The 12,372-nt window shown below is 35.7% G+C and overlaps 1 protein-coding gene across 5 annotated transcripts in view; it reads right to left on the bottom strand.

Annotated features, from left to right (window-relative positions):
• The window catches only part of RALGPS2 (Ral GEF with PH domain and SH3 binding motif 2), a 159,525-nt gene that overhangs the window by 65,506 nt on the left and 81,647 nt on the right, over positions 1-12,372 (bottom strand). For all 5 annotated transcript variants that reach the window (XM_042229400.1, XM_060396637.1, XM_015099335.3 and 2 more), the window contains one exon: positions 11,047-11,173. In XM_042229400.1, the coding sequence (XP_042085334.1) occupies positions 11,047-11,173 (127 nt within the window). The remainder of the gene's footprint in view (positions 1-11,046; positions 11,174-12,372) is intronic.

Below are 12,372 nucleotides of genomic sequence, written 5' to 3'. Positions count from 1 at the left end.
GTCAATGGTTTTACAGAACTGAACTACAACTCTAAGCTTATTTATTAATACTTTTCCCTCCCTAATTTACTGATCTTAACTATTTAGAAAAAGTTTATCTGCTGGTCAAGTCAGAAAGTTTGGACAGCTTTACAAGCATTACTGCATACTGATGGGACTAAAACAACTTCAACGAGCTATTAGATATTTTTCCAATACTGAGATTCAACAGTTTCAGAATGGAATCCACAGGGCTTTCACTAGTTCAAATAGCTAATTCCAGTGTGTGTGTCTTTAGCTCATCTTTGCAACTAACAACTTTACTACCAATCTTCCAGAATAATTATCTTCTAAAAATATGTTCTGCTTAGAGCAGATCTTCCCTTAACTCCTTTGTGAACTAAAAATTTTAGAGGAATCTCTTGAGACTTTTGCTCAACCAGTCAGAACTGAAGACAATTATCAGCACAACTTTAATTCATCAATATCAAGTGCAACATTTCTGCTCTGCCACATCTCAAAACTTCTGGTGAAAGAAGGTAAGAGAACATCAAACCGATAGCAATGTTATTTTCTGCTTTATCTATGGTCATTTTGGAGTGGCTTTCAAGTCCCTCTCTACCACCCCTAGAACCATAAAAATCCACTATAAAATTTCTGGGAGAAATTAAGCATCTAATCATTTTATCAAATCTTAATTGAATAAAACTTTACTAGGGCATTCCATTTATTTGCAGAACTATAGCATTTCACTCACACATCCAAAACCCTATTAAAGACAAGTCTCAGAGAATTTTCATAGAAGTGGAATATTATTAATACCAGAATCATGTGAAAGTCAACATACAAACTGGAAAGCTGCTGAATGCTAACAGCACCTTGCCCATAGAGTCCACTGTACCCTCCTTTATAGAGAGGTGATACAGCTCTGCTCTAAAGTTCCTGGAAAGCTTAAGAATAACTTAGGCCACTGAGTTCCTCGAGATCAAGGAGTAGGAAGCAACATTATATGATGACTAAGCATAGGTCCTAAAGGCAGAACTGCTTGGGTTTGTGGCCCAAATCTACTATGTACAAGTGTTAGACTTAGATATTCCTGAGGACAATTTATATATTCCTGCCTCAGTTTTCATATCTATAAAATGGAGATAACAACAGTACCTAGCTCGTGCAGTTACTGTGAAAATCAAATGAGGTAATACATGTGGTAAAGCATTTAGAATAATGCTTGATACTAATAAGGACTCAGTAGACTTCAACTACCAGATTATTTTTGCTTATCTATATACTTTCTGCATTACCTATCATGTGGTGCCTTGCATAGAGTGAGTAACAAACGTGCTAAAAGAAACAACATCCAAATTTTCCAGCACAAAATTACACTAATCTATGATCTTCATGCGCAAACTTAATAGAGCTATGTCACCTGTTAATGGCAGGTAGTAAAGAGCATTGGCCATAAGAAAAATTAAGTTAAGAACAGCCGTAGGAAAAAAAGAAAAAAAAAAAAAGGACTCCTCTGGTGGTCCAGTGGTTAGGCCTCTACACTTCCAGTGCAGGGGGCTAGGGTTCAGTCCCTTGTTGGGAAATTATGATCCCACATGCTGTGTGGCACAGCCAAAAAGATTTAAAAAGGAATCGCCACACACACTAAGAGATTTCAGCCTAATGAGAATCTTGTGAGCGATTAGGTAAGTCATATGTATGGTAGGCAAGGTCTGATAGCTAGCTACTTTATAGGTTACTGGGGAATAAGATGCAGTTGCCTTACCTTCAGTAAGATTGAGCTATAAACTTGGAGCTGGTTTATAGAAGGATTACTTATGTTTAGTTATTTTTAATAAATGAAATGAAGCTTATCCTAAAAATGACTTAGACTCTATCCTCCACTCAATGGGACATCATCAATGTCGAGGAAACTTGGCATCTCTAAAATTAAGTAGATATGAACTAATAAACTCATCCTCAGGCTCCAAGCCTGCGTGAGTGTAAAGATCAGATTTTCAGTTTAATGTTCACTTGACTCTACTGAGTCAAGGAGTGCTAATTCTTTTGGCATTATATTTGTTAGGACTCCTACTGGTAATCATATAAGAAAACTGTAAAAGCTTCTACAACTATGAAAATGTTTCAAATTACCTGTAAATCTGTACTAATGTGATATGATTTTTATATACTTGAATTAATCAATAGTAAGTTAAAGATGACTATATCCTAACGATTTTTTCATTCTTTTTAGTGTCTGAGAAAATAAGTAAGAAAAGAATGATTCTACTTAACGATGTCATGACCCCTCCTTAAAGAAGCCACCTAAAAAATAAGCTCAGTTTTCAATTTTGTCAGTGGGGTCAATAGTTATTACATTGTAATTCTATAGATAATTATAGGAAAGACTGAAAAATGAACTCAAAATTAAAACTAAAGATGGATTTCCAAAATATTAATATAATTCCATAATGCTTTCTTGGAGCTATAAATGAAATGGTTATAATGCATATCTTAAGAGCAAGTCAATTTAACCTCCCTTGTTCAGGGTTTCTTCACTTACATGAATAATAATATCACTTATAAACTGTTGTAACAAATTAGAAAATTTATGTAAAGTATACAATGTTGGGCATATGGGTTAAGTTGCAAATAAATGTTACTTAAGATTTTTATTATTATCCTCCTATTAAGGTTTGCTAAAAAAATGTACAAAACACATTACTGAAATAGCAAGTTGGAAACTGCTGGCAAAGCTGTTGGAACTGGGGGAATCTGATTCTGTTTATGATTAAAATGCAGATCTATATAACTTCTACACATAATATAAATATATTTTAAAGATATAGGCCCTTCCAAAAAAAAAAACAAAACCCAAAACTATGAAAATGGGAAAGCAATCAATATAACCCCATACCCAGCCCTTTTATATCACAAGTCTTTGAATGGTCTAAAGTAAACTTCAGAAAATACACTATTAAAGAAAGTTAGAAGAATTTTCAATATATAAAAAAGAATGAGAGTAAAAAAGGATATAAATGAGGTAATGGAAAATGGAAATGTAATTTTGGCTAAAGAAAAAGCTAGGGCTAGCTGCCATTTGGTCAGAGCTCACTTCAGACCTCATTCTCAGGATTCAGAAGAAAATGACTGAACATGCTTTATTGCTGTTTTAGAATTCACTATGTAATCCTAATGAGAAGAATAAGGTAAAGCAATCCATGTTGTGCATTACCTACAAATCAAAGGAAGGAAAATGGAATAAAACTCTTAAAATATTAAAAGCCAATGACATTTTTTGACCATTAGGCATTTTTGAGATCAGTGCCAGAGACTTTTATACATTTAACCAAGTAAAATTCTACCAAAGGGGCAGGGAAAACACCCTCATTAAAACTTTGGACTTTGTCAAAATATCTTCGTAGAAATGTGAATAAAAAGCTACTGTTTTTGAAAATATTTGTATATAGATTAGCAAAAATTTCTAAAACTAATATAAAATTAAAGAACTATATTCTTCTAAGGGATCAAGATAGGTTGAAAATTCCAGAAACATTAAAGAGGATCAGATAACATCTGGAGGTCCTTGCAAGTTTAGGCATGCTTCACACATTGCTGGGATGAGGGCACTGCTATCAAGGCCTGTAATGTTGTGCACCTCTTTCACAGCTTAGGAGATAGGAGAGGTTGTTCACAAGGTAATGACATCAACACAGTCGTTGGTATTAAACAGATGATAAGTTCCACAAAGGAAGGTTCAAAGTCCACTTTGATCTCTGCTCTACATCTATCACCAAGAACAGCGCTAAGCAAACACTGGATGGCCAGCGAACACTGGGAGTAGGTAGGCAGTTGTACACAAAAAATGACACACAAATAAAATTGCCGGAACAACGGGAAGAGACAGAAAGAGATAATTTAATTAATGAAGTCAACCAGTTAAGTATTAAATATTAAGTGGCCACTTTTATTTGAGATGCTAAATATAGAGCCCTGGACCAAGACAAACTAAGGGTTTATTACACACTGCTGAGGGTGAGAGATTAATGAAAACAAAATAGTGCTTGTCAGAGGATAGGGGATGGAAAGGGCACAATTTATATTCTTTATTACAGATGGATATAAGGAAAGCCTTTCTATTCTCACAAAAGGAGAAGAAAAAAAAAAAAGCCCACCAGGCTCCTCTATCCATGGCCTTTTCCAGTCAAAAATGCTACAGCAGGTTGGTATTCCTTTCTCCGGGGAATCTTCCCAAACCAGGGATCAAACCCTGGTCTCCTGCATTGCAGGCAGATTCTTTACCATCTTGAGACACCAGAGAAGCCCAACATAAAGACAGCTTTTCTCTTCTCAAAAAAGGGGGGGAAAAAAGCGGGGCGGGGGGAGAGGGGGCTATCTTGAAAATCTAACATACAAAATTGCAAATTAAGTTGGGGGGTGTCTCTATGAGACAGAGTCAGGCTATCTTACTTCTCTGCAACATTCTGCTTCTACTTGACAGGAAGCAGTGTACAGAACTGCAACAACTTACTTATTTCCATAGTTTTAAAAACATATGTTTTCCTTCCCAGAAAACATCCTAAGCGGGTGAGCTACTGCATCTTCCCAAAATTACATAAATAAAGTAGAAATGAGGCTAGAAAATGCACATGAAAGAATATTTATCATGTTTCATACAACAACTAAATTATTTTTGCACAATGCTCTTTTCCCCTCTCTCCAGCAAAGCAAAACTTCCCATGCCAAATTCTCCAATAAGCCCCTTAAGATTATTCTCCAATGACAAGAACAAATGAGTGCTGTTAATGATTTTCAGATTTAAAGCAATAATTCTCATATAAAACAATTTTTTCCTTGAAATTTGCCAAACTATTTCTCTCCAGAAAAACTGCATTCTTAGCCTAAGAACTTTTCACTATATTGTCCAGGCTGACTAATTTTTACCTTGAATGCAAACCAACAGAAGAGACAACTTTTCAACAGATGATGAGTTGAAAGCCAAGAAAACATTTTCTACTTTTTATAATTTAATCCACATTGAATTATTAATAAATCTGGCAGTATCAAAGTAAGAGTTTTGTCAGTATTTAAGTCTCCATTTTCTGTTTTAAATTTCATAGAGAATGATGGTTGGTTCCGTTCATAATTCATAACACTAAAAACACTGTTAGTTTAGATAATGCCTCTTATGTTAATAATAGGTGATTAACATTTAGCTTTTCTCTGTACAGCACAGATTCTTTTGGTTGACACATCTGTTCCAAAAGAACCTTCGCAGACATTGAAGGATAAGGGGTGGTTGTTTAGTCACTGAGTTCTGTCTGACTCTTTGCGACCCCATGGACTGTAGCCATCCAGGCTCCTCTATCCCTGGGATTTCCCAGGCAGGAATACTGACATACACTGCCATTTCCTTCTCCAGGGGATCTTCCCGACCCAGGGATCCAACCCCGGTCATCCGCTTGGCAGGCGGATTCTTTACCATGGAGCCATCTGGATAAAGGATAGCATTATGCAAATTATGTACACGAGCAGGGATAGTTAACTAGAAGCTCCTAATATGCACAATGAGTATTATCTCTCAAATGTCTTCAGGACAAGTTATCTCCTATCAAATGTACAGCATCTTGCAAATGTTGTCATTTTTGGCATCTATCTGCACTAGGCCTAGTTTAATATGAGTGGGGAAAAAATTCTGAAGAAAAGTTAAATTTAAAAACCATGATCCTAATTCATTTTAAATAAGGACAAAATATGAAAAATGTAAACATTAACAGGATATAAACTATTGTAAAATCTTAATTCTTCAACATACTTTAGTATTGAAGATTAGGAATGAGAAAATGAACCAGCTGCCTATGATATAAATAAATCAAGCAGTCAAAAAGTTGTATAAGGTTGAAATGCTTCATATTTTCTTAGGAAAAGCATGTTTGTTTTGATAGATGGGATGAATACATTTAATCTCAAAGTGTGCTATAAAATAAAACTGTCACTACATTAAAAAGGTGATTTTCATGCTGGAAACGAGCTTAACTGCATCACAAGAACTTGTCTGACAAATATTTCATTGTTTCATTTTCCTGTCCCAAGTCTACCAAATGTTTGTGCCAAATGTTCCGCAATCATCTCACAATCTCAGATGCTTCTTTACAGACTGGTATAGGGATGAATAATTATATGGAGAATCCAATGTATAAAATTATGTAGATGTTAAAGTGTATGTTTCGTGTACAGAATACCAATATTCTTGGCAAGAATACACAGAATACTTCTGTACAGAATACAGAATATTCCTGGCAAGAATACACAGAAGAACTATGCAAAAAAGATCTTCATGATTCAGACAACTATGATGGTGTGATCACTCACCTAGAGCCAGACATTCTGGAATCCAAAGTCAAGTGGGCCTTAGGAAGCATCACTACAAACAAAGCTAGTGGAGGTGAGGGAATTCCAGTTGAGCTATTTCAAATCCAAAAGATGATGTTGTGAAAGTGCTGTACTCAACATGCCAGCAAATTTGGAAAACTCAGCAGTGGCCAAGGGACTGGCAAAGGTCAGTTTTAATTCCAATCCCAAAGAAAGGCAATGCCAAAGAATGCTCAAACTACCACACAATTGCACTCATCTCATAACGCTAGCAAAGCAATGCTCAAAATTCTCCAAGCCAGGCTTCAACAGTCTGTGAACTGTTAAATTCAAGCTGGAATTAGAAAAGGCAGAGGAACCAGAGATCAAATTGCCAACATCCACTGGATCATCAAAAAAGCAAAAGAGTTCCAGAAAACCATCTACTTCTCTTTTGTTGATTACACCAAAGCCTTTGACTGTGTGGATCACAACAAACTGTGGAAAATTCTTCAAGAGATGGGAATACAGACCACCTGACCTGCCTTCCGAGAAATCTGTATGCAGGTCAGGAAGCAACAGTTAGAACTGGACATGGAATAAGGGACTGGTTCCAAATCAGGAAAGGAGTTTGTCAAGGCTGTATATTGTCACCCTGCTTACTTAACTTCTATGCAGAGTACATCATGAGAAACGCTGGGCTGGATGAAGCACAAGCTGGAATCAAGACTGCTGGGAGAAATATCAATAACCTCAGATATGCAGATGACACCACCCTTATGGTAGAAAGCAAATAAGAACTTAAGGAGCCTCTTGATGAAATTGGAAGAGGAGAGTGAAAAACTTGGTTTAAAACTCAACATTCAGAAAACTAAGATCATGGCATCCAGTTCCATCACTTCGTGGAAAATAGATGGGGAAACAATGGAAACAGTGACAGACTTTATTTTTTTGGGCTCCCAAATCACTGCAGATGCGGACTGCAGCCATGAAATTAAGATGCTTGCTCCTTGGAAGAAAAGCTATGACAAACATAAACAGCATATTAAAAAGCAGAGACATTACTTTGCTGACAAAGGTCCATCTAGTCAAAGCTATGGTTTTTCCAGCAGGCATGTATGGATGTGAGAGCTGGACCATAAAGAAGGCTGAGTGCCAAAGAATTGATGCTTTTGAACTGTGGTGTTGGAGAAGACTCTGGAGAGAGTCCTTGAACTGCAACGAGATCCAACCAGTCCATCCTAAAGGAAATCAGTCCTGAATATTCACTGGAAGGACTGAAGCTGAAACTGAAGCTCCAATACTTTGGCCACCTGATGCAAAGAGCTGACTCACTGGAAAAGACCCTGATGCTGGGAAATATTGAAGGCAGGAGGAGAAGCGGATGACAGAGGATGAGATGGTTGAATGGCATCACCAACTCCATGGACCTGAGTTTGAGCAAGCTTTGAGAGTTGGTGATGGACAGGGAAGCCTGATATGCGGGAGTTCATGGAGTTGCAGAGTCAGACATGACTGAGCAACTGAACTGAACTGAACTGAAAGTGTATGTTTTCTATTTTTAGCATAAGTTTTTGCCATTCCCCTTCACCCTTTGGCTTCTAATGGAGTCTTCCCAGTGGTTCAGATGGTAAACAATCTGCCTGCAATGCAGGAGACCCAGGTTCAATCCCCGGGTCCAGAAGATCTCCTTGAGGAGGGCGTGGCAGCCTACTGCAGTATTCTTGCCTGGAGAATTCCACAGACAGAGGAGCCTGGTGGGCTACAGTCCATATAGTTGTGAAGAGTCGGACATGACTAAGCAACTAACACTTTCACTTTGGCTTCTAATTCTTGATAACTCTCACAAACAGGCATCTTGCTTAACAAAGGGTCGCAGAGTTGGACATGACTGAGCAACTGAACTGACCTGAACTGAACTGAACTAACAGAGGGTATGAGAAGGAGAGGAGGAGGAGGAGAAATCCAGTAAAGCCAAAAACAAAGAACAGAAAACCTGCCAAGTGTTGAGGGTGGTGGAGCAGTGTAGATAATGCAACACTGTAAGATGGAGATAAGATATAGAAAAAGGGGGAAAATGATTAATATACTTCTGAACATGTTAAATTAAGAGTTACCAATAGATATCTCATTCAATCAGTATTTGAGTACCTAAAATGTTACTAAGCCACAGGAATTACAAAGCCAACTGAATATATAGGTCCAACCTAAGATTTGGCAGTCATCAGGTGATATATGGGAAAAAGCTGAATGAGACCACTTTAAGTGTGTGTATGGAATAAAAGGAAAGGACTGAGACCTTTAGAAGAACAGATTTAAGAGAAACGCAGAGAAAGCGGAGTTAAAAAAACAAAAGCCATAAATTAGAAGGTAAATCAAGAGAGACTGGTGCTACTGGTGGAGAATTTCAGTAAGGAAGATTCTGGGTCATGAGAATCTATAAAGTGAAAAATAACTGCAAAGAGGAGTTAATGCAGACCAAACTGAAGACACAGGAAAGATTATGGTTCTATTATTTTCTCCAAACTAACTTTTATACTTCAGTGTTTTCTTCATTTGCTTTAACCCACAGGAAAAAAAAAAAAAAAAAAACTCCGCTTCAGGTATCAGAGTTGGGAGAAAACAGGTATATTTTCTAAAGGAAAACTTTTCCAGATTCCACTATTTCAATGATTTCCCACCACACCCTCATAGGTATATAACAGTGTGCTTAAGTGCACATGCACAGACAACTTCAAACCCTCTATTGAAGTTTCTACTGTGTATAAATATAAAACAAAGACCCCTGAACTAGACAACACAGCAAAAGGATTTATGCTATTTTGTTCTTTTTAATAGAAAATAATCTTAATTCTCCTTTTCTAAAAAACAAATTATGAAATTTGAGAAAAATATTTATTTCAATGAGAAAAAACACAATTGTGGAATCAGTAAATTTTAGAAGAAGAGTTTAGCAGCTATAATTGGAAAGATGTTAGGTCAGAACTTCAGGACTGTCATTAACTAGGTTTTAGGATTCTGAATCAGCTCTTCTACCTTTCTGGACTTTGGTTTTCTCAAGTGTAGTACAAGTGATTTATATAGAAGAGATCACTGTGGTCCCATTCAGCCTTAAGAAAAACATGTGTGCTACTTCTAGGTAAAGAAAACAAGGCTTAAAGAAGACAATTCAATGACTTGAAAAATGAATATCATAGAACCATTTTGGAATTTACAGTTCCCAATTCTCAGTCTGCAATTTGGGAGACCTGGGTTCAATCCCTAGGTCGGGAAGATCCCCTGGAGAAGGGAACAGCGACCCACTCCAGTATCCTTGCTTGGAGAACTCCACAAACAGAGCCTGGCAGGCTATAGTTCATGGGGTCACAAAGAGTTGGACACAACTGAGCGACATGAATTCAAAAAATTCTGTCTAATGTTCTTTATGTGATGAAAAGTTTATGTTTTTATGGAGTATGAAGATATTGATGACTTTTGAAAGTCCTCTATTCTTCCTTTCCCCACTTTCAAGAATGTCAAAGCCAAGGTAATGGTAGAAAGTAGAGTGTATGCAGAATGCCTTTCCTAATATCAGCTTAGAGCCTCTCTGACTGAGTTATGTTTATTATGGCCCTGAACTATTTATCAAAGAAACAGATAAACAGTATGTGGTCACTGTACAATGCATAGGAGTATTCTGCCTTCAACATAGGATGTACAACATTTCCTATTCCAGTGGGAATGATGAGTTAAGATCTCTGACAAATTAAGGTGATGGTCTAGAGCAGCTGAACGACAGTGTATCAACTGTCTTTGCCCCTACTTTGAGTTCTGGTTCTATACTGGTACTTTTTGTTCAGTGGTACTATAAAGACTTCAGAGATGACACTGTAGAGACTCCTAAACAAGTAACAGGTTTTTCCATGATTTTCAGGAATAGTTACGGTGAAATCCAGTATGAGTAGTTACATAAAAGACAGAGTGGAAATAGGGGGTAAAAACAAATGTTATCTTTTGATTACTCTCTACACAGGATCAAGTCAATTTACTTTGATGTATATACTAGGTATACATTAATATAATGCATATACTAGGTATACATATTTTTGTATTTAAATTCATATATACATTAAAAAGGTATAGTTTCAGTCATTTTTTTAATTCAAACACCTAATAAAAAATTACTATTCATATTTTGGTGAACATCTTGTGTTATTGGTTCAATACTTCTTGGAATTCATCAACACTGTAAAATATACAATAAAGAGATACACACTATGTGTAATAATATGTAAAATACAGATTTGTCTCAGTACTGAGCTAAATTTGCACATCTAAACAGCTAATTTCTTCCAGAAAAACAATAACAGCTTCATTGAGACTGTTTTTCATAATTCTGCCAACAATATAAGAACTCATGATGTTGACAATAAATTCATTATATCTTTCGATCAATTTCTTAAGTTAATGTTAAATATTCTCACAGCATTAAACTTCACTGCAAACTACTAGTTCATTCTTTCAAAGCATTACTAAAATAGCAAAAATGTATGGCTTTACCATATGGTTCATTTCTAAGAAAAAATGAAAATACATTCCAGGTAGTAAGGTAACACATTCCTCTAGACAATTGTTTCAACTTAAGAATCCTTTAATTTCTTTAAAGGAGACACAAACTTTTAAAATACATTGAATTTTTTATAAACTATTGATTACAGTAGAGCAACAACTAGGCATAGTGACATAACTCACCTAAATAGGGAATGCAGGGTGTCATCTTTAAGCTGCTTATATAGTCTCTGAGTCTTTTGTAATTATCTTCTTTACTCATTACATATTCTAGCTTTTCAAAGGTAGTTTTGTCTTTTCGACTTAATAACTAAAAGACAAACAGAAAAGCCCAAGTTATTTCTGTATCCAATTTTATTAAAGACTTAAAAGTTACAATTACTATAAATTTGAATTTTAATTTCAAAGTTTTATTTTCTTTAATTATATTTTGGTAGTATATAAATAAAACAAAACCAGACATGTTTATTAATATAATAAACCCAAATTCATTATTTATAAAATACAATATACTTTGTATGTACCTAAAATAATTAACTTACTAAGTAGTACATTATAATACCTTATTTCTCATCTTTACTATTTTAAATGGTTAAACAATTTTTATTAGTCATTTTCCTAATTTAAAATAATTATATATTCATATTCACCTCAAAGGCCCAAATATTTTCATGACTTGTCCCCTGCCCCCTCAAAGATAGTTAATTCTTACATAGGCATTCAGAAATAAATACTGAATTTCATAATTTAAGTAATAATTTTTCTTGATGACTCTAACCATACCTAGTCCTACCAGTACTATAAAACTACAATTTACATGTTTGGATTTCTGACATTTTTTTCCTTGATCCCTTTAACCAATGCTGTATTACATACAGTTGAACAATCAACTGCAGCTGTTTGAGGAGGCTTGAGGAGTAGATTTGTAGCACGTGCCCTTTGAGAAAAATGGAGATAACAAGGGGAATGAAAGGACAGCAAGGGCAGTCATCCGAAATAAACTAAAAGATTCAGAAAATACATGTTTTTAAGTGTTTCAAAGACACTGGAAAAAAAAATCTCTTCTTTAAATATGTGAAGTTACTATTTCATTATGCTGTAAATCAGATTTCACTTTATGTCATAAAATATTTGTTATTTTATAGCAGGCAAAACACTTCCACCTATAAAATTCTCATCTAATTCTCCTACGAGGTTAAGAGAAAAGTCAAGAGGACTAATTTAAAGATGAGGCGACTGAGACCCCAAGGAGAGGTAGAACACACCAACACTCGTCAGTCATCACTCACAAAGACTAGGTCCTGCTTTTCAGGGTCTTAGTCTGGTCCTGGAGACAGCCTATTCTAACATCTAATCCACTACTCTTTTTAATATTATAAGTAATATAGTTGGGATTGATGCTGTAATCTATTTTTCACAGGCTCCAAGATAACAGATTATCTTTAGATAATCCGCTAAAAAAAATACAAAAACAAAGAAACTGTCCTGAATGTTTTAGATAGGTTTTCC

The sequence above is a fragment of the Ovis aries genome, chromosome 12, assembly GCF_016772045.2.
Source record: "Ovis aries strain OAR_USU_Benz2616 breed Rambouillet chromosome 12, ARS-UI_Ramb_v3.0, whole genome shotgun sequence".
NCBI lineage: Eukaryota > Metazoa > Chordata > Mammalia > Artiodactyla > Bovidae > Ovis > Ovis aries.
Note: the sequence above shows the minus strand (reverse complement) of the source record. Positions and strands in the feature narration are given on the sequence as shown.